Raw genomic sequence first — 20435 nt, forward strand, 5'->3', positions numbered from 1 at the left:
TTTTTACCAGAAAATACTGTCAATAGAAAAAAAAAAAATTCAAAATGTTTACAAATAAAAAATGTTAAATATAAAATCAGGTGAATGATATATGAACAAATCCCACAGTAAAAACCTTCAGGATATAGATATGAAAAAAAAATGTAAGTTTTGGTTTAAGGAAGTGTTAATGAAGTGGAGAAAAAAACTTTTTTGATAAAACAGCCTTGAAAAGAAATGTGTTGCAGTATAATAAAAATAAACACTGTAATAAAATAAACACTTAAATATGTATTTTGGATGTTTAACAATTATGATGTGGCCAAATAATCAAAACAGGTCAGATTTCTGCACTGCAAAAAAACAATTATATATAAAATATATATAGAGAGGAATAAAACTGTACATTGCTAAAATAAATCAGAAAATACAGTCAACAGACAGAAAAACAACAAACATTTTTATCATGTTTTTAGAAATAAAAAGTTATAATCAAGTTGAATGATATATGAACAAACCCCACAGTAAACGCCTTAAGAAAATAGATATGAATAAAAGTCTAAATTTTAGTGTAAGTGTTACTGAAATGGAGGGGGAAAAAAAAAAAACGTATATTTTGAAGATCGTTTTATCAAATATGTATTGCAGTTGAAATCTGAGACAACTGTTTTATATTACTTGTTTAAATATGCAAAATAAATATATAAATATGGTCTAATTTGCATACATTCCAGTACATAAATCTGAACATTGGATAAAGCCAGGTTCAAAATTTGTGTCTGATTTTGTTAACACATTAAAGATTTTTATAGAGGGGAATTTGGATTTCTCTTTTTTACCAGAAAATACTATCAATGTCCAGGGAAAAAAAATAAAATAAAAAAAATAAAAAAATCACCATGTTTTTAGAAATAAAAATGTTAAATATATAATCAGGTGAATGATATATGAACAAATCCCACAGTAAAAACCTTCAGGATATAGATATGAATAAAACTGTAAGTTTTGGTGTATGGAAGTTTTACTGAAGTGGAGAAAAAAACTCTTTCTGTAAAAAAGCCTTTAAAGATATGCACTGAAACTGAAATATACAGATGAAAAAAAGATCAAATGTAGTAAACGAAACACTTAAACGTGTGTTTTAGGATATTATCTCTCCACTTCTTTCAGACGACATGTTATAGAGCCAAAACTCATCAGTGCATGATGAAAACACTGGTTTTGTCCGTAGTGTCTTGGTTTTATTAAAGCACACAATCATGAGGCGACAGTGAAAGGATACAGATGATGACAGGAACTGCAGCGGCGACTTTGCCGATTTCTTCATCCGTCTGCATGATCTTCTTAATCCTGGCCTGGAAAACAAAACACACAGAGACACTCCAGACATTCACTTCTACAGCATCAGTGAAACCGAGCATCATCGCTTCACGAAAACTGAAACATGTAAGCCAGAGATCAGTCATGCACGATATTCAAATGAAAACTGTCTTCATTCAGATGTCAACAAAAGCACATGTTTGAGCTCATCTGTCACACAATCACAAATCATCAATAACAACAACTGAACATCAACAAAACAACCTGAAACCACTTTGAATGACTCAAGTGTGAACGCAGTGTAAACCGGATCATCTGATGGCTGGATCTGATATCATAATGCACACATTTCCACACTAACTAGGGTCTTCAAAGACTTTTAAAGCTGTTGAACACAAAGACTGGATCAAGAGCACAACACACACAGGAGGAGAGAGAGGGAGGACAGCTAGCATTCATGCTAACCACCCTGATGCTCAAATCTTTACACTAAACCTTACTGAGAGACTCTGTTTGAGTACATGAGATCCAGTACACCCCCCACGTCATAAACTGATCGATTATATTAGATTAAACTCGATTAAAGCGCATTAATCCCAATCACAGTCGTTTAGCGAGCTAGCGGCTAACCTGACTGAAAGCCTGTTTCTGCTGCTGTTTCTCTCATATTTACATATTTACAGCGCAAAGTCTCCATTAAAGGCCTTTAAACTGGTGTAATCTGCTGGATGTGTGTGATGAGAGTGTGTCGAGTCTCACCGGAGGGAATCTGGCGTTATATTTCTTCTTTTTGCTCGGCATCTCGCGCACAACCGGACCGGCGGCAGCAGCTCTCGCTCGGTTCCGTCAGTCTGTCGCCAAACTCGGTAAATATGAAGGATAAACTCGTTCGATTCCCGCTGATCCGTCGCTAAAGCGATTAAAGCGCCATCACCGATCACCGTACGCGCGTTTCTGCGATTTTTATCGGCATTTTACGGTGGATATTTGGTGATTTCCGGCTGCGCGAGTACTCGCTGCTTTACGGTTCGCTTTTGTGCTTCCGGGGTTTAAATAAAGTTCAGAAGTCGAGGTGGAATTACTTTAAAACTAATTTGTATGAGATAAAATAGACGTAGATATACTTATGGCGGGTTTTGATTATTGATAGTTTATTGTTGTTTTTCTTCGACGCCAGCGCACCATTACAGCTGGTGGCGCTGTCGAGCGGCAACACAAAATACCAACAGAGAAGAAGAAACAGAAGCGGAAACCGGAAGTGTTGAGGCGGAAAGCGGGTGAGAGCCGCAGTGACTCAGCAGAGTTTCACTAGAAAAACACACTACAGAGTGAGAATTTTACACTTTTAATACGATTAATGTGCCAAAGAACATATTAAAATGACGATACTGGGGTTTGGGAGTAAATATGAGGTTTGATGATGAAGAGATGACGGTATAAACAGTGAAAACAAAAACACGTTCCCTCTAACTTATGAAAACATAATTTCTGAGCGTTTATTGTTCGAGAAAACATTAAAGAAATCTTCAGACATTATGGGAACGTTCTTAAAACATTTAAAAAACGTTAGACGAACATTCACGTTTCATGAACGATGTATAAATCACGTGCTGTCGGTAGTTTCCTAGTGAGCTCGTAGTCACGACTTCACAAGTGGGAAGTAGGAAATTTCCGACAGCGCGTGAAGGCAACATGAAGTAGATTGTTGTAATTTGAATAATAAAAATACTGATTAAACCCTGATCAAGTGCTAGTTGGTCAGACTAGTTCTTAAAATACAGTGTTCATGAAGAATAATTTTCCTAACCCTAACATATAACTTTGAATTAATTTTATTATGAATTTTATTATATTTTAATTTATTAACGTTACGGTTCACAAACCCAATTACTGTCATTTCAATATGTATGTATGTGTGTATATATATATATATATATATATATATATATATATATATATATAATAATTATATTATACACACAGTTGTTTCCCAGCTACAAAAATGCTACAGAAATATTTTAGTTGGACGTTCATCTAACATTTTTTAATTGTTTAAACTTGTTTGAGAACGTTCAGAGAACATTCAAAAGTAACATTTACATAACGTTTGAAGAATGATACAATGGAATGTTCTCTTAACGTTCACACAACCAAGAGAAAACGTTTTTTAAATGTTACTACTTTTTTCAGATGGTTCAAAAATGTTTAAAATTAACATTACCACAATTTAATGTTTTCTCTAACATTCATATAACCATGAAAAACAATATTTTCATAACTTAATGTTATCCAAATTTTATGCAACTTTGAATGAATGTTCTATTAACGTTACGTTCATAACATTGAGAGAATGTTCCCGGTTAGCTGATCATCATCTGACATGATACAAAATCGCACATTTAATCACAAACCCAAGTATTGTCATTTTAATGTGTTTGCTGTCGTATTATATCATTATAACTGATTATTTATTCTGTCTATACAGGTGTTTCCCAGCTAACGGAACGTTCTCAGAACGTTAGCACAAAAACACTAGTCATGAGAACATTCAAAAGTAACATTTACATAATGTTTCCAAAATGTAACATTAAAACATGTTAAAGGTGCAGTATGTAAGAATGACAGCTAGTGGTTTAAATGGGTACTGCAGTCCAAATTCAAAACAGTTTGCCCCTCCCCCTCAGACTCCACCTCTCGCGGGTTGCCAGTTTGAAGACACGCAACAGGAGCGAACGCGACTGACATCTTGTACAGACGGAAACACGAACAGAAATTCCGTCACAGAACGAATTTTCAAAGTAAAATAACTGCTGTAAAATAATAAACATTAAGGTACATATACAGTCAAAAACTTACATAGAGCACCTTTAATAAGGTTTCATCACGTAATGGGAACACTGACACTGAAAAACATTGTACACTTTTAACACGTTTAAAACAGCGACTGGTGATGGAAACCCTCATATAGACAGATGAACGCAGTACAGTCACGGCAGACGCTGCACGTAACGTGAGTTTGTGTTCATTTGTGTTGGGCAGGATGGCGGAGGACGAGGCTGCGGGTCAGGCCGATCGGTCCGAGCAGCTCTCCGCGGAGGATTACGCGGCCGAGGCCATGGCCGCCGACATGGACCCCTGGATCATATTCGACGCACGCAAGACGCCGCGGGCCGAGTTCAGCGGCTGGCTGGAGTCCAACAGGCCGTCGCAGGTCAGCCGCTACGGAGACGGCGAGGGCGGCACGGGCCCGGTGGGCTGGATCGCCGTACGCGGGCCGCACTTCTGCGAGGAGCTGGGGGACGTGGAGGGCCTGCAGGAGAGCTGGGAAACGCTGCTGGACAGCGGCCGGAGCGTCACCTTCCACACCATCCGCGAGCTGGCGCTCAACCACGGCGTCCTGCACGGGAAGTGGCTCATGCACCTGGACACGGGCTTCAAGGTGGACCGCGCCTGGGAGTGCATCGCCAGAGCCGCGCTGGACGGCAAGATCTCCTCGGCCAAGGTGAGTCCGCGAGGCCCGCACGGCCCGCGCTCCGACTCCAGACACGTCATCTGCGTGTACAACCAGAACTTCACCGACGAGGAGCAGGTCGTGCGGCTGGACGCCACCATCCGCGCCGCCGGGGTCAAGTGCGTGCTCTACTACAAGCCCGACGTCTACACGTACCTGGGAATCTACCGCAACAACCGCTGGAAGATCTGCCCCACCGTCTACGAGAGCATGTTCGACCTGGAGAGCGTCCCGCGCCGCTCGCACATCGTCAACAGGGTCACCAACCTGGAGGTCACCTAGCCCAACCTTACGACGCTTTTGTTTTCCTTTACGAAACGTTGACGATTTCTGTTCATTACGTGGAAATGACAATGGCAGGAACTGCATGCGAATACAGCCGAATTGTTGAAGGGCTTCACTTTGTGTTATTCTTTTAAAACTTGTTTTGTTTTTTATATTTAACGAGGTTTCGTTCGGTCCATTTGTTCTTTTTGCCAAATAAACAAGCAGGAGGTTTTCAGCTGTGTGTCTCAGTGAAGTTCAAACACAATCTGCAGTTATTTGCATTTATTACAGATCAAATAATAGTATAAAAGCATACGAACACAACATCACGTCCAAACATGGGTCGGACTGCAGTAAGGCCACAGAAACATTCCCATCAGTCTCTCGTTTGTGCCGAATAACAAACAGGCGTGAACGCATACACAGACAGAACAGCAGAATGCATGATTATTTCAAGGCTTACAGCAGTGTATATAACTTTACTGATCCTCCCGCTGTCGTACAGGAGCTTCGGAGCAGATTATGTACAAATGTGAAAATGACTGGAAACTATACATGTAAAGAAAGCCGGTCACACAGAGCGGTTCACCGTTCCTCTCGCAGAAGATGTCAGTGATAGTCAGTCTTGGCATAATATTGTCAGATCGAAGTCGTGCGTGATGATGTCTGTAACGGATCACCAGAACGAATGCAGAGAGAAAACAAGACAGTCAATCAATGTCTTTAGTTTCATTATTGGAACAGTGCTAGATAAAATAGTGCGGTTCCCGTTCAGATCGTTTGTCTCCGTTCAGGGAACGAGGGTTACAGACGTAACCGAGACGTTTTATAACAAATATAAGTTATGAAATGAAGGTGTGTTTAGATTATTTGCAGAGATGCACCGATATATTGGGCGATAAATCTAAATCCACATGTTTTATATCATTTTTCAGAGCCTGATTACAAAACAAAAGTCCCACCACTAAAAATACTGTCACAAGCACACAATATTCTCATTATAATAATATTATGCAGCTTATATGACAGACTTGCGCTATACATTGTACTTAAAGGATTAGTTCACTTTGAGATTTTGAAGCCCAAAAAAGTGCACCTATCTATCATAAACGTACTTCACACGGCTCCAGGGGTTAATAAAGACCTTCTGAAGCGTTTGTGTAAAATATCTAGCTTCCGCCAGACTGCCTTCCCTATTCAACGTACAAAGAAATGGCGTTGTGTACAGAAGGCGGTCTGGTGGAAGCCAGATATTGTACTTCATAACTTGTTAAATCTGGATATTTTTTTACACAAACACATCTTTATTAACCCCTGGAGCCGTGTGGAGTACGTTTATGATGGATGGATGTGGATGGAGATGCTTTCTTCAGCTCATACTGCCATTATAAGCTTGGATATTTATTAATATTTCTCAGATTGTGTTCTTTAGAAAGAAGAGAGTCATATGTACCTAGGAGTGCTTGAGGGTGAGTAAAGCTTGGGCTAATTATCATTTAAAAAGTGAACTAATCCTTTTAACTGTATTTTTCTTTTTAAAGTGATTTCAATCATATTTCAAGCAATTCAAAACCATCATGGCGGACAGTGCGCATCTGAAGTGTCTCATCTGAAGGAAATAATCAATTATCAGCTTTAATATACCAGGCAAATTTTCTCATTGGCATGCCTGATGAAGATCTTACGATCGAAACGTTGCTAATAAAGTGTCTTTCTTATTGTTTTGCAAGTTGATAGTGTGCGGGATTCATTTTTTTGTTTTCTCATTGGACATTAAAAATGAACATATATTGGTCGATGCCGATATATTGTGCATCCCTAGAGATTCTGGTTAGTGCTCTTATGAAATCCGTTCCCAAATTCCATTGTTTTGTTGTTTTTTTTATTTTATTTTTTTAAAAAAACATGTCTAATTTATTTAAATCAAAGTGATATTTTTAGGGCCTTATGAAATCAGCTTAATGTGTTATATTTTTTCTGGATTTCATTTTAATCGTTAAATTCTTGTAATCCAAAAACTGAAATTCTGAAACAATTAGTTTTCCCCCCCAAATTCCATTGAATTTTTCCCATATTCCATGTTTTCCATTTTAATTTTTCTGGATTACATTTGAATGGTTTAAATTTGAATAGTCAAAAAGGATGTGTAATCAACTGAATTCATAAAACTGAATAATTTATCAACATTTTCATATTAATAAGGCCCTATGAAAACAAAGTTTTATTTTTTTAGAAAATCAGTTGTTATAATTTTTCCGGATTTATGATCCAATACAAATTTATCATAAAAAATTATGGTTTTACAATTAATTAACAAATGAATCTGGAAGTGTAACAAAGCTGCACAACAGGTTTACTGTTAAAACTAAAATGAAGATAATGTGTTTTTAAGCTATTATTACATTTCAGGAGTACATTCTACTGTACAATAGTAATATAATCATAGATTCTGTAAGGACTTGGTGACTAAAGCTCAGTGTTTCTAAGGGTGTAATTCTGCGCAGTGATTGGCTGAGCTGCTTGATAAGGCACTGTGTTTATAGAGACGAGGTTGATTCTCCTGAACCTGCTTCTACCTCAGAAAATATTTGACACATTGTACACAAGATGCACATCCGATTCAAAACCGCCACCCATTATAATCTCGTGTGTCTGAAAAGGTTCAGAGACGGCGAGTTTACATGTGTTTCAGCACCATATCAGGATTGACCGTTCATCTTCAAACCGATAATAAATCCTTCACCTCTGCATGAATAAGAGTTTTCGATCGACAGTCTTCCATCGTGTGGAAGAGAAGAAGCGTTTAGGTCGGGTTTCCTGACAGGAATCCGATCTGGTTGTTGCTGGTGAAGATGGACATGAAGCGGTCGTCGTCGATGGAGTTCAGCACGTCCAGGTCATCGAGAACAGCGGACGGCGGAGCCGGGGTCGACGAGCTTTCCATCATGTTCTCGTTCTGTAAGAGGTTGGCGATGCTGGGCGGGAAAGACATCCAGGTGGAGTTGCTGGCCGCGTGATCGGCGGGCTGCTCCTGGACGTCGCCGGCGTTTGTTGTAGTCATGTGACATACAGGCTTTCCCATCGATTCACCGCCTAACATGGCCTGGAACAGAGTTATTATCATTAACTGTTAAAAACAATTATGGTCATTGAAATAAATCTGAAAGAAAATATATTAGTTTGAAAAAAAAATAAATGAACAATTATTTCTGCCAGTGAACTAGAGCGATTCGTCTCTGTACATTAAAGCTTTGACAAGTACGATCACAGCGAACAATCAGATCTGTGTTCTGATCCAGAGAGAGCTGCTGTCATGATTCGATATGAAACAGATCCACAAAAACAGTGTCTATATTTCTGTGAAAATGGGACAAAAGTTCACAGTTCAGATATAAACACTGATGTCTACAGTAGCGATCAAAATAGAGCAAATCACCATTTAAAATTGATTTAAAGCTTTAAATAAAGATTGTAATAATTACATCATTACACCAGTAGGTGGCGACAAGTTACTGTTAAAAAAATGTGTCACTGAATCATTCATTCAAGAGATTCGTTAAAAAATTCTGATTCGTTCAGTAATGAAACAAGTGAAGTCTTTGAGTGAGTCATTGAATCAGTTGTACAAGAGATTTGTTCAAAAATGCTGATTCGTCCAGTAATGAAACAACTGAAGTCTTTATGAGTGAGTTATTGAATAATTCATTGAAGAGATTTGTTAAAAAATGCTGATTCATCTGGTAATGAAACAAGTGGAGTCCTTGAAAGAGTCATTGAATCATTCATCAAGAGATTTGTTCAAAAATGCTAATGTGTTCAGTAATTAAACAATTTAGTCCTTTTTGTGTGAGTCATTGAATCATCTGTACGAGAGATTTGTTGAAAAACGATGATTCATCCAGGAATGAAACAAGTCTTTATGAGTGAGTCATTGAATCATTCATTGAAAAGATTTGTTCAAAAATGCAGATTCATGCCGATTCATAATGAAACAAGTGACGTCTTTGTGAATGAGTCTTTGAATCAATTATTCAAACCGATTTTTAAAAAAACAATTCATTCAAATTAATTAAATATTTAAAATTACACTTTTTTTTTGTTGCCTGTTCAAAATCATTGGAGAATCGTGATCTTTTATTTTAATTAAAAATAATGTGATTCTCAATTTATCCAGAATCATTTAGCTCTACAACAAACTGAAAGTAAGTTCAAGTTGAAGGACTGAAATTATTAACTAGAAATAAATCAATACTTAAATAAAAATAAACAAAAATAGCAATATTTCTAAAAAAAAATAAAAACCTAAAATCTCAAAAGCACATAACAGAATGACTAAAAATGACTCTAAAATTGGAACATGGAGCTAAAAATATAAAAATAAAAGCTAATTCAGAATAATAATAAAACTGACCTGGAAGTCCTCGATGTTTATGTTGTCGACGTCAGAGTTTTGCACTTCGGAGAAGCTTGGGAACTCTGGAAGCTCGTCGTCGACTCTGAAGGCACCGCCGAGGGCGTTCTGCATGTCTTGGGAAACTCCTCCGGCGTTCCCGACGGCACCCGCCGTGTTGATCTGCTCCGGAGCGATGAAGTTGTTTAAGGTGAAGTCGTGCAGGTCCGACAGGTTGACGGTGGGGAAGTCCTGCGTGAGGCAGGCGGGAGCGACGCTTTGACTCGTGAAGCTGCTCACCGCCACCGCTTTGGGCTGACTGTCTACGGTCAAACTCTGCAGGAACTTCCACGTGTCGGCCACGGAGGTCGCTGGCTCCATTTTGAGCGAACTCTGAGCGGGTTGACTGAACAGCTGCCCCGGAGCAGAGCCGTAGAACGAGGACGTCTGGGGCTTCATGGAGGGACCTGCAGACGCCGCCGCCGCCGCTGGAAGACAACATTAAAACACTGAGATTACACAAAGATGAAGAAAGGGTTGCTTGCTTTCTCCCAAGGGTTTTCTCAGTTTCTGTCACCTGATGGTGTTTGGGTTTCTTGCCATTGACACTTCTGGGTTTAAAAGACACTTAATATTGAGCAATATTATCAGTTTGACTGCACTGACACTATCAGATAAGAGCAAAACACTGATCTGAACAATGACACTATAGAGCTGCTTCACAGCTGAATTTAAATATGTCTCTATTTGTTGAAGTTTTCATCTGTTATTTTCCTTCTCTGAAACAATCTGTTGTATAAAGTGCTGTAGAAATACAGCTGACTTGACGGCATGAGACATGACAGAATCTCTGATGAAAAAAAACAACAACAACAACAACAAAAAAATCAATAACAACTATAAAAATCCAGTATTTGTTATGAACGTAACGTCAGTTAATGTATGTTCAATGTGCAGCTGGTCGATCTCTAGTTACCTGGAGGGAGGCTGGTGGCGGCCAGCGGTTTGGAGACGGCTAGAGTTCGTTTCGCCGTAGTAAACGGCCGTCTGTCTGTCGGCACGGAGGATCCTGCGCATAAAACACATGCATTCACTACAGAACTGACCTCTGGCACCTTACAATGACATCATCTGACATCGTACAAACACACACCTGAAATGATGTTGCCGAGTTTGAGATTCTGCAGCATCCCTTCTGTCCTCTTGCGCTTCTCCATCAGTCTGTGCTCGTCTGCTCATTAAACCAAGCATAACCAAACAGCATGAGGGCGAGTCGACAATGAGAGGATTTTCATTTTGAGTGAACTATGCTTTTGAGAACGTAAATGCATAACGTAAAACAATGGAAGCTTGTTTCCGCCACAGAATAAAATATGAAAAAAAAAGGTATTTTATTTCTCGCAATTCTGACCTTTTTCCACAACTGCGAGTTTATATCTCAATTCTGACTTGTTTCCCAAGAACTGTGAGATCTAAACTCGGAAAAATAAAAAATTTTGTGAAAGGGTAATTGCAACTTTTTATCTCGCAATTCTGACCTTTTTTCTGGTGCAAAAAAAAGTCAGAACTGTAAGATAAGTAGCAATTACTTTTTATATTTTATACTGTGGCGGAAACAAGCTTCCACATGAAACACAACATGCAGAATGAAGCGCTAATGGCACAAACAAATCCTCTCACCCGGGTCAGCCGGCAGGTACTGGAAGTCCATGGGCTCGCTGACCTCACGGTCGGACGGCCGGCGGAGCTGCATTTTCACCCGCACCGGCTCCGTCAGGTTGGTGTCGCGGTACGGCGGCGTGCGAAACACGATAGCCACCTGCCGGTGAACATCAGCCTGCGAGAACGAGCCCTTACTTTCCCACGAGTCCCAGAAAAAACGCACCTCGATGTCCTCTGAAGGGAAGAACATGGAAAAAGCATTAGCATGATAAACTAACACCTGGACAGGGCCGTTTATGAGTAATAATCTGACTGAAGAACACATTATTATCATTAACTAAAACTATTACAAACATTTCTGTTAACCGAAACAAAGTGGAAATAAAATAAAAACTCAATATTAGTTGAATTAGCAGACACAGTTGCATACACGCACCCTTCTGCACTTTGTCACACAGCAAGAAGATCTCGTCTCCTCCGCGGCAGCTGCCCGAGTTTCTGTTGACGCGACAGATCTTGAGCTCGGCGGTGTTTGGAGCTCCTGAGGATGATGAGAGACAGAGGAACAGAACGCTCATGCTTACACAGCGCTTAACTCCATCACATTCACATGTGCGTTCAGCGGCGTCGACTCACTGTTGTCGTAGATGGGCTGAGACACGGCGGGCTCCAGCGGGAACAGCTCTCCGCTCGGCAGAGTGATGGACACCTGGAAACACAGACGCACTGCGTTCAGGTCGTACTCCTCCTCCCAGATCTTCGCTTCAGGAACTGGAAAAAAACATTCAACGGTTTTCAACACTGATTTCAGCGGATCATCATATCAGAATGATTTCTGAAGGATCATGTGACACTGAAGACTGGAGTAATGATGCTGAAAATTCACAGGAATAAATTACACTTTACTATATATTCACATAGAAAACAGCTGATTTACACTGGAATAATATTTCACTGTTTTACTGTATTTTTGATCAAATAAACGCAGCCGTGGTGAGCAGAAGAGACTTCTTTGGAACGAAGCTGTTGTGTGTGAGTGTTTATCAGTCACTTACTATTAAAGGGGTTGTTTTGTGTTTGCAGTCGACAGGAAACTGCATCTCCCACATCCTTCTTCTTTACGCACTGAATACCCAGATTCTGGAAACTGAAAGAGAGAAATGAGTCGGCAGAGCGTTATGACAAACGGATGAAAGACGCGGCAACAGACGCTTGGAAAACCTGCCGGAAACCTTTCAGCCACGAGATGGAGCTTCCTATGAAAAGCATCTCTGAACTGAAACAGGAAGCACAAACTGTGCCAGACTCTAAATTTAGAGCTGACCAAAAATAAAACACACTGGTCATGGCATCTGCAGGGTTCAGAACATCACATCTGAGGCCTGTTGAGACTTTAAGGTCAAAATAACATGAATACAAATAAAATAAACACGGTATGAGTGAGGGCGATGATGACATACTGAACCATAAAACGATTCGAGCTACTTCACAGGTCAAATAATACAGGTTTGACAAAAACTAAACGATTTATAAAATGATAAACCTCACACACTTTTACACACACACTTTCAAACAGATGCACAAACACTAACACACACTTACTCACACACACATACACACACTCTTGCACACTCGCACACACTCTCACTCTGTTTGGGTAAGTAACTTGAGTAATGTAATCAGATTAATTTTTCAAGTAACTAGTAAAGTAATGCATTACTTTTCAATTTACAACAAAATAATGAAGTTACTTTTCCACATGTATTGACTGACAGCTCTCCTGTCCTCATGTTGAGAGGAATAAAGGTCAGAGCAGTGTGTCGCTGTGTGAACATAAGCTTATTGTAGTTCTAGACTAAATATGAACGCATTTACTCATCTCACTTGCACAAAAACATTCAATATTCCTAAAAATGAATAAAACCATATGTCAGATTTATATGCAAACCTGTAATAATTAACTATGTTAAATTGCACAAATACACTTTATGTATTTAATCTCACTTTATCAAACAGTGTCTTTGCTGCCGACCCTCAATGATCTAATTCAACCATACTAATAAACAAACATTGACTGTGTCTGAAGTCGCCCCCATACCCTTAAATGGGGCACTATTTGAGGAAACAGCCATTTGTAGTAGTGGTGTCCGAAACCATAGTGGACGTTGTCGAGTGCACTCATTTAATCCCACAATGCACCGCAGTAACAAGTGTACAACCAGTACACGCTCAACGGCTGGAGAATACCCATGATGCACCGTGGTTTCACACCGCACAAGTCAGCAGAGCGTAAAAGCAGCACATATTTTTTTAGGGCTGCACAATGATTAATCGTTTGCAAAATAAAAGTCTGTGTCTATGTAATATACGTGTGTGTTCTGTGTATAATAATCATGCATATATAAATATATATTCATTACTAGTACTGGAGCTGCTAGTTTGCAAATTTTTAAATGATTATTAAACAACCAGCCCTCCCGAGTGTCCGAATTCACCCACTCGTTTTCATTCACTTCTTCAAGTGACTATATTAATGAGGGTATAGGGGCGATTTCGGACACTGACTTTAGATAGGATTTAGAAATAAGAGTGTTGAACTTTCTTCTCCTGTATCTATTCTTCTTTAATCCAGAACGGCAGCACAGCTGAAAGGTTTGAGCGGCGCCATCTACTGTACAGGAGTAAATATGAATTTCCTTCAGAATGAAGATTATTCATTTCACTTTTGGTGTGAAAGAGTCTTAACATTTGCCAAAAACAGACTTTTTTTGTTGCTATTAAAAAACAAGCAAGCCCAGCCCAGGGGAGAAAAAGTAACGCAAAAGTAATGTAATTAAAAGTAATGTAAAGTAATGCAATTAGTAACTTTTTTAGGGAGTAATACAATATTGTAATGCATTACTTTTAAAAGTAACTTTCCCCGTCACACTCACACACTCACCTGTGTATCCGCCGCTCCTGTAGATCGGCCTCGTAATATCCGTGTTTGCAGTCTTTGCCCACCAGCTCGTGTGGGTGTGGCTTGTACGGCTGGTTCTTGGTTACCAAGGAGATCCGCACTCTCAGGGGTCCGCTGTAGTTGTGAACCTATGAAAAGAGCCGCACAGAGTCATGTGACCCGTATCCATGCGGTGTCACATATCAGGAACTGCACACACTCACAAAGTGCAACATTTAATTTGTATATGACAGTACAACTACAGACGCTGTCTCAGGAGTCAGGTGACCCGTTTCAGGAGCAGATCTCCTCTGTGAAGGCAGTGTGTCTCACCTTGATGGCCGGGTGTGTTTTTGTGGTGTCGTTGCTCTTCTCTCCGGGGATGCTGCCGGCGGATCGGCCCTCGCATTTGTAGCGGAAGCGCATTCCTCGTGCTTTGGGCTGCTCCATTATCTCCACGTACGGAGGGCCTTCAGAGAAACACAGCTATGATTACAACTGATGAATGTGTGAGAGACTGAGGTTAAATCACAAGCTCAGGCTCAGCGTGCGTGACGTGACATAAAAACACTTTTCCTACCTTGGGACACCGGGGACGGTCCCCACTGGTGAAACAGTCCTGAAGGAACAAACGAAAGACACAAAGCAGTTTATACAACAGAAAGACAAACTCTCTCTTGAGAGAGAGAGATATCAAACCCGGCAAAAACACGCCTAAACGAGACAATGAATCTGAGAGAATAGTGCTGAAGAGCATCAAACAGCTGTGCTTCTGTCTTCTGATTGGTCAATCCGGGTTTGCAGTGGTGATACAGAAACAGCTACTTTGTATCGCCAGCTATAAACCTTCGCTTACATTAGGGTTTTAATGAAAATGTAACAATAGAGCTATATGATTCTTGATAAATTCAGAATCACAATTTTTGTTGTTTCAAATAGAGATCACGATTGTCCCACAATTCTGAAAGTGCAAAAGTGAAAGATAAATAATAATAATATTAAAAAACAATAATAAGCTAAAGCTAAATAATAATGTTATAATAACATAACACAATGTTAATTGCTGCAGTAAATTTAAGAATGTTTAATTAATCTAAATTAATTATTTTAAAAAACAGTTTGAGTGAATGATTCAACGACTCACTCATAAAGACTTCACTTATTTCAGTACTGGATGAATCAGTGTTTTTGAACAAATCTTTTGAATGAATGATTCAATGACAAATACATTTAACAATCACCTGTCGCCACCTACTGGCATAACGATGTAATTGATTACAATGTTATCGTTGGATTGGCGGCAGTGCAATCGCAGATCTGAATGTTCTAGTGTGATTTTGTTTAGGTTTAATAGACAGGTGAATCTTTATCGTTTAGGAATAATATTGCATGGATGTTTGAAACGAGATTGTGATTTTTTTTTAACAATTAATCATGCAGCTCAACTATTAAGCTTGTCATAATTTTGAATTGTGTACTGACGATTAATTTTCATACAAATTATAGCGATTTTATTCTGTCTTGTTCATGCCATTTACAATTTAAGCCTTTTTTTATCTGGAATCACAATATACAAAAATAAAATTTATAATAAAAACAGGCCCATATGATTTACTTTCATGCTGTGAAAATTAATAAAATTTAGATTATTTATAATATAATATTATAAAATTCAAATGTAATTTCCTTTATTTGAATGGCGAAACGTAATTTAAACATTACAATTGACCCTTCGCAAAGACCCGCCCCCCCTTAGTTACTGTTGCTTTGTCCGACAAGCCGTGGCGTGACAGCGAAAACACAGTGAAAAATACATCGCGGCGCAAAGAGGACACTGACAACAGACAGAGCAGGTTACTTATGATATTAAACAAAGTCCCAGCTTTCAAACTGTGTAATTTTTAAAGAAATTTGGACAATAAAAGCGTTTTGTGGCTCTTTAATGTGTCGTGACAGATCGCTGTAGCGCCTCAGCTCAAGCGGCTCGTGAACCGATCATCTCTTCCTACTAGTTCATTTATAGCATCAAATAAACATAATTGAACATCAGAAGGAATGTTGTTTCAAATGCGGAAAGTTTTTCAAGTTCAAGTCCACCGAGGTCAATCTTCTAAATCCTGACTACTTTGTCGGACAAAATGGCGGATTCGGCGTTATGGCTGGTTAGATCGCTTGTCAAGCGAAGGGTCAATTATTGAGGCTATGTCAAATAATTGTGATTAGATTGAATAACCACAATCAGATGATTAATAAATAATTGCGACAAGCCTAAAATACTATGACTGATATGATCTGGTCTCAATAAACAGTCTAATGGCAAATCTGGCATAACATTTTGTCCTTGCTTTAATTGAGGTTGTTATTTTGATGATCGTTTAATTGAGGATTATTTTGCTTTCTAAAAAGAAGAATTGTTTCTCTCCTAGTTAGTGGGAAAACATTAAATATGAAGGAATATTGCTCTCTAGTAAGGCATGTTCATGTTTGTACTTGTGTCTGACCGATGGACTGAACAGAAGAAATGAACCGGAGAAGAAACAATCTCCAAATGAATGTCATCTTGGTCTGATTTTGTTTGAAATTACGTCACACCAGTTCATTCTTCGATTTCACTTTAATGGAAAATGTCCTCTGCAGAAAATTACTAGTACAGTGTCCTGATTTTTTCTTACAGTGTGCTATTATACCGTATGAGACAATAGGAGAGAATACTGAAAGTAAGACAAAGGGAGGGATGAAGAGGAAAATCCAGAAAGGGAGGGATCCAGTGAGCACACTCTGACCTACTTAACCCTGGAGCGGACAGGGATGATGACTAACCCGTCTGCGCTCCAGATCTCTGACTCCGCATGTAAACAGTCTGCCATGACAATGCATTTCAAAACAACACAAAGTGTGTTCATAACAAACTTCACTTCAGTAACGTCACGTTTTTACAAGAGAAACAAACATCAGGAACTGACGTGATGAAAACGGTGCGATGACATCAGCTGAAATCACTTTGAATCTGAAGTGAGAATCATTTACTGATTCAGACTGATAAAGTGTGGGTCACACCTGACACACTGAATACACCATAAATCATAAATCTGACCGCGTGATTCAGGCCAGACTTCAGGACAGCAATGCATGCACACATTAGAACTAATTAACCCATAAAAACATTTGCAGGAAAGCGAATGTCGCCCTGCTTCATCACTCTTATTGCCAGCGGGTCAAGGTTAGGCCGGTAAGCGTCACTGCTGGCAGAACCACATGATTATTATGGTGGGAAAGGAAAAAGCATCATTCGGCAGTTCAAATGTTTCTGTTAAAACACATTTTGTTAAGCAACATATGAATCTCAACAGGTTTTGGATCCGTGTTCAGCACTGTCACGTTTCAAATGGATTATTAAAACAGCTGTTAATATAGTGAATAAACGGGCCCAAACTTTTGTCTAAAGCTTTAATAATTTGTTCCATTTTCTTTTATTATTTGATATGAAAGACAGCTTAAGTCGAGTGTGTTGAAGAGGTGAGGATGAGGACAGGAGAAACACACACATGGATAAGATAAGACTATACCGAACAGAAGGTCAGAATTGCTACAGATTTTGAGAGAATTGATTTGTGTCTTGGACTGTGATGGGTCATGTGACAGACGGGTACTCTCAGATACAGTGAAAACAGATTAAACCTTGTTAGTGTACTTCCACATGTAGTGTTTGTGGGGCAGAACAGGGCCCAGTGATATAATAACCATAATGACATCTACATTACTAATATATCACAGCCTGTACACACACAGTCACACTTATTTAAAGCGGTGGTTGATTAAGATTTGACTTTTTTAACTTCAGTTAGTGTGTAATGTTGCTGTTCGATCATAAACAACATCTGCAAAGACACTCAAAGTTCAATGCAAAGGAGATATTTTCTTTTACAGAAATCACTCTTTAAGTGGCTGGTAGGGACTACAACGAGCTTCTTCCTGGGTTAGTGACATCACAAACCCTAAAATTTGCATAAACATAGCCATGTTGTGCTGCTTTAGAGAAGAGGAAGAGTTGTTTTTGTAAATGCCGTCATTTTACGCCGGACTGCTTCACAAACGAGGGTCAATTCAACACAAAAGATGAACATGACGGCACATGCTAGTGGATGAGTTGAATCAACTCCACAGCAACTACATCAATTTATCCACTAACCATTCAGAAACGTCTAAAAGTTGTAACTTCTTCCTGAGTCTCTCCATCAGTGTCGACTCCGGTTTGAACAATGTAAGGATGAACACTTTCCTCATTTTGGCTGCGTGAGATTCTCCAGCTTTGTTGTTGTTGAGCTGTTAAAGCTCCGCCCTCTTCTGGAGCAGCAGCTCATTTGCATTTAAAGGGACACACACAAAAACGCCGTGTTTTTGCTCACACCCAAATAGGGGCAAATTTGACAAGCTCTAATAAATGATCTGTGGGGGATTTTGAGCTGAAACTTCACACACACATTCTGGAGACACCAGAGACTGATATTACATCTTGAGAAAGGGGCATAATTGGTTTAAATTTAAATATGTAAATGATAAATGTATGGTAAATACCATAGACCAGGGGCTTTTGAACTTGAAAATCAATAAACAAATAAACGTTTCTCTGATGGCATGTTTTCAGCGTGTATTTTGTGACACACCATGGATAAAGTACAACAGTTCAACATGTCAGCTGTGTGACACTAGCTCTTGATCAACTATATTCATTTCTCGATTGTAATCAGCAATGATATGGTTCCTTTAATCTAAAATCTCTTAGTCACTGCTGTTCTCTGTTGATGCGTGAACAAAACTGCACTATACATTATCTGTAGCTCGCCTGTCATCCAATAATTCTCACTTTTAATATGGAGCAAAGTCTCAACTTTAAAATTCTGTCAATTTTATAATGAAATTCAAACAAATGTGGTTTCGGCGCTCTTTAATACAGCGTGAGAGCGACTCAGGTCATCTATTCCTCTTTACTATCAGTAACAGCAGCAGATAAACATGAATGAACATCAGAAGGTACAGAACAACCACTGAAATGAATCATGCCTCATGTAATCCATCAATCAGTGTTTCCACCGCAGAAACATGTCAATAAATCAGCTTAACATCACATTTACCTCAGAATAACCATTCAATCACCATAAACTAGTCCGAAAAATAAGCATATTGCTAAATATACAGATTGCATTACATATTCATTCTATTTTTATGATGTCTTCATACATGTCAGTTATGAAAACAATTTATTACAGTTTATTGTCATTTAAATGATTGTATTTCACCAACAAAATGGAGTAGAAACAATTGTGTTATTAAAATTTGATATAAAAACTATTAAATACATGTGATGAATTGGTTTTCAGCCCAGAATTTTCATGTGTGTGTGTGTGTGTGTGTGTGTGATTGAAAAAATATTGGGAATCCTTGCTTGTTATAAAATAAAATAAAAATACAAAATAAATACATATTTACACTAAACAAATAGCCTAAAAGAAAACTTTTATATTGATGACCCACTGAGGGCGTCTCAGGTTTAGTTTCACTATTAATTTTGAAGCAATGTTTTTAATTAGGTGATGATGTTTACTGGTCCAAACCCCCCTTCACCTGCACTGACCAGATCAAACATCAGAACCATGAGTTACCAAAGCACGATTTTATTCTGATGTGGCGGAAATGATGTTTCATGTATGTGACGACAAAACATCTGTCCTAACTTTGTGTGTGTGTGTGTGTGTGTGTGTATAAACACACACACCTGTAGGCCATAATGCGTCAAAACTACAGTCGTGTGGACGCGCGTTGCCGCGTCGCGATTATTTGTGTGTCGGATCCTCTCAAGCGTCCCGAAGCACCGGAGACTCGCGGAGGAACCGATCGCCCGTTTCTCTCAGGCGAAACCGAGAGCAAAACTTTACATTCGGGACTTTCCCTTCCGCGCGACACCACAACACCCCGTTCCCGCCGTTCAGATGAACAAACACGACATTATAACACGACTTACCGTCCATGTCGCGCGTCACTGCCGCTCGGGTCACACTCTGTCGTTTTTTGACGTTTCCGGGCTGTAGTGAAGAGTGAACGACACACACCAACAACACTTTCTCTTCCGCGCGCCGCCGCGGCTCTACAGTCACAGAGTGCGCGCGCGCTTGTGCGTGGAAAAACCCGGATGACGCGTTTACGTCGCCAACACAACACAGACGAAACTACTCAAAACACACACTTAACACTTTACAAGCATAAAAAACATTAAAGCGCAGAATAATTTTACTAAAACATCTTAACGCGATCTTCAATTTCTCTCATGTTTAATAATAAAATCTCTCAGCAGATGTTTGATAATAAAATCG

General features: G+C 39.2%; 3 protein-coding genes across 4 annotated transcripts in view; 1 reads left to right on the forward strand and 2 right to left on the reverse strand.

Annotated features, from left to right (window-relative positions):
• Window positions 1-2306, reverse strand: part of drap1 (DR1-associated protein 1 (negative cofactor 2 alpha)) — a 7055-nt gene extending 4749 nt beyond the window's left edge. Inside the window, exons 1-2 of the mRNA XM_067400859.1 lie at window positions 2059-2306; window positions 1262-1334 (exon numbers count right to left, since the gene is read on the reverse strand). Coding sequence (XP_067256960.1) covers window positions 1262-1334; window positions 2059-2100 — 115 coding nt within the window. The 5' untranslated portion in view covers window positions 2101-2306. The remainder of the gene's footprint in view (window positions 1-1261; window positions 1335-2058) is intronic.
• A 186-nt stretch (window positions 2307-2492) lies between these two features.
• c11h11orf68 (chromosome 11 C11orf68 homolog) lies at window positions 2493-5149 on the forward strand. Of its 2 annotated transcripts, none has more exons than XM_067400858.1 (2): window positions 2493-2576; window positions 4339-5149. In XM_067400858.1, exon 2 carries the CDS (start codon window positions 4340-4342, stop codon window positions 5090-5092), a length of 753 nt encoding a protein of 250 aa, XP_067256959.1. In that variant the 5' UTR covers window positions 2493-2576; window position 4339; the 3' UTR covers window positions 5093-5149. The 2 variants fall into 2 exon arrangements, with proteins under 2 accessions (XP_067256959.1, XP_067256958.1); XM_067400857.1 differs by having other exon boundaries at window positions 2539-2627.
• Window positions 5150-5337: 188 nt separating this feature from the next.
• On the reverse strand, window positions 5338-20226 carry rela (v-rel avian reticuloendotheliosis viral oncogene homolog A). Its single transcript, XM_067400856.1, has 12 exons — window positions 20087-20226; window positions 14648-14686; window positions 14401-14537; window positions 14071-14216; window positions 12185-12276; window positions 11766-11900; window positions 11566-11670; window positions 11148-11363; window positions 10621-10698; window positions 10444-10536; window positions 9489-9955; window positions 5338-8180 (listed from the first exon to the last, which is right to left on the reverse strand). The coding sequence occupies exons 1-12, from the start codon at window positions 20091-20093 to the stop codon at window positions 7881-7883; spliced, it is 1815 nt and encodes a 604-aa protein (XP_067256957.1). The 5' UTR covers window positions 20094-20226; the 3' UTR covers window positions 5338-7880.
• Window positions 20227-20435: the final 209 nt, after the last annotated feature.

This window comes from Chanodichthys erythropterus, chromosome 11 (genome assembly GCF_024489055.1).
Source record: "Chanodichthys erythropterus isolate Z2021 chromosome 11, ASM2448905v1, whole genome shotgun sequence".
Classification (NCBI taxonomy): Eukaryota; Metazoa; Chordata; class Actinopteri; order Cypriniformes; family Xenocyprididae; genus Chanodichthys; species Chanodichthys erythropterus.

Excerpts from the sequence above, each read along its gene's own strand:
- c11h11orf68 (XM_067400858.1), top strand. The coding sequence starts at position 4,340 with ATGGCGGAGGACGAGGCTGCGGGTCAGGCCGATCGGTCCGAGCAGCTC.
- rela (XM_067400856.1), bottom strand. Across the intron at positions 11,901-12,184 it reads ACAAAACAACCCCTTTAATA|TTCCTGAAGCGAAGATCTGG; the intron begins GTAAGTGACTGA and ends GTTTTTTTCCAG. Across the intron at positions 9,956-10,443 it reads CGCCACCAGCCTCCCTCCAG|CGGCGGCGGCGGCGTCTGCA; the intron begins GTAACTAGAGAT and ends GTTGTCTTCCAG.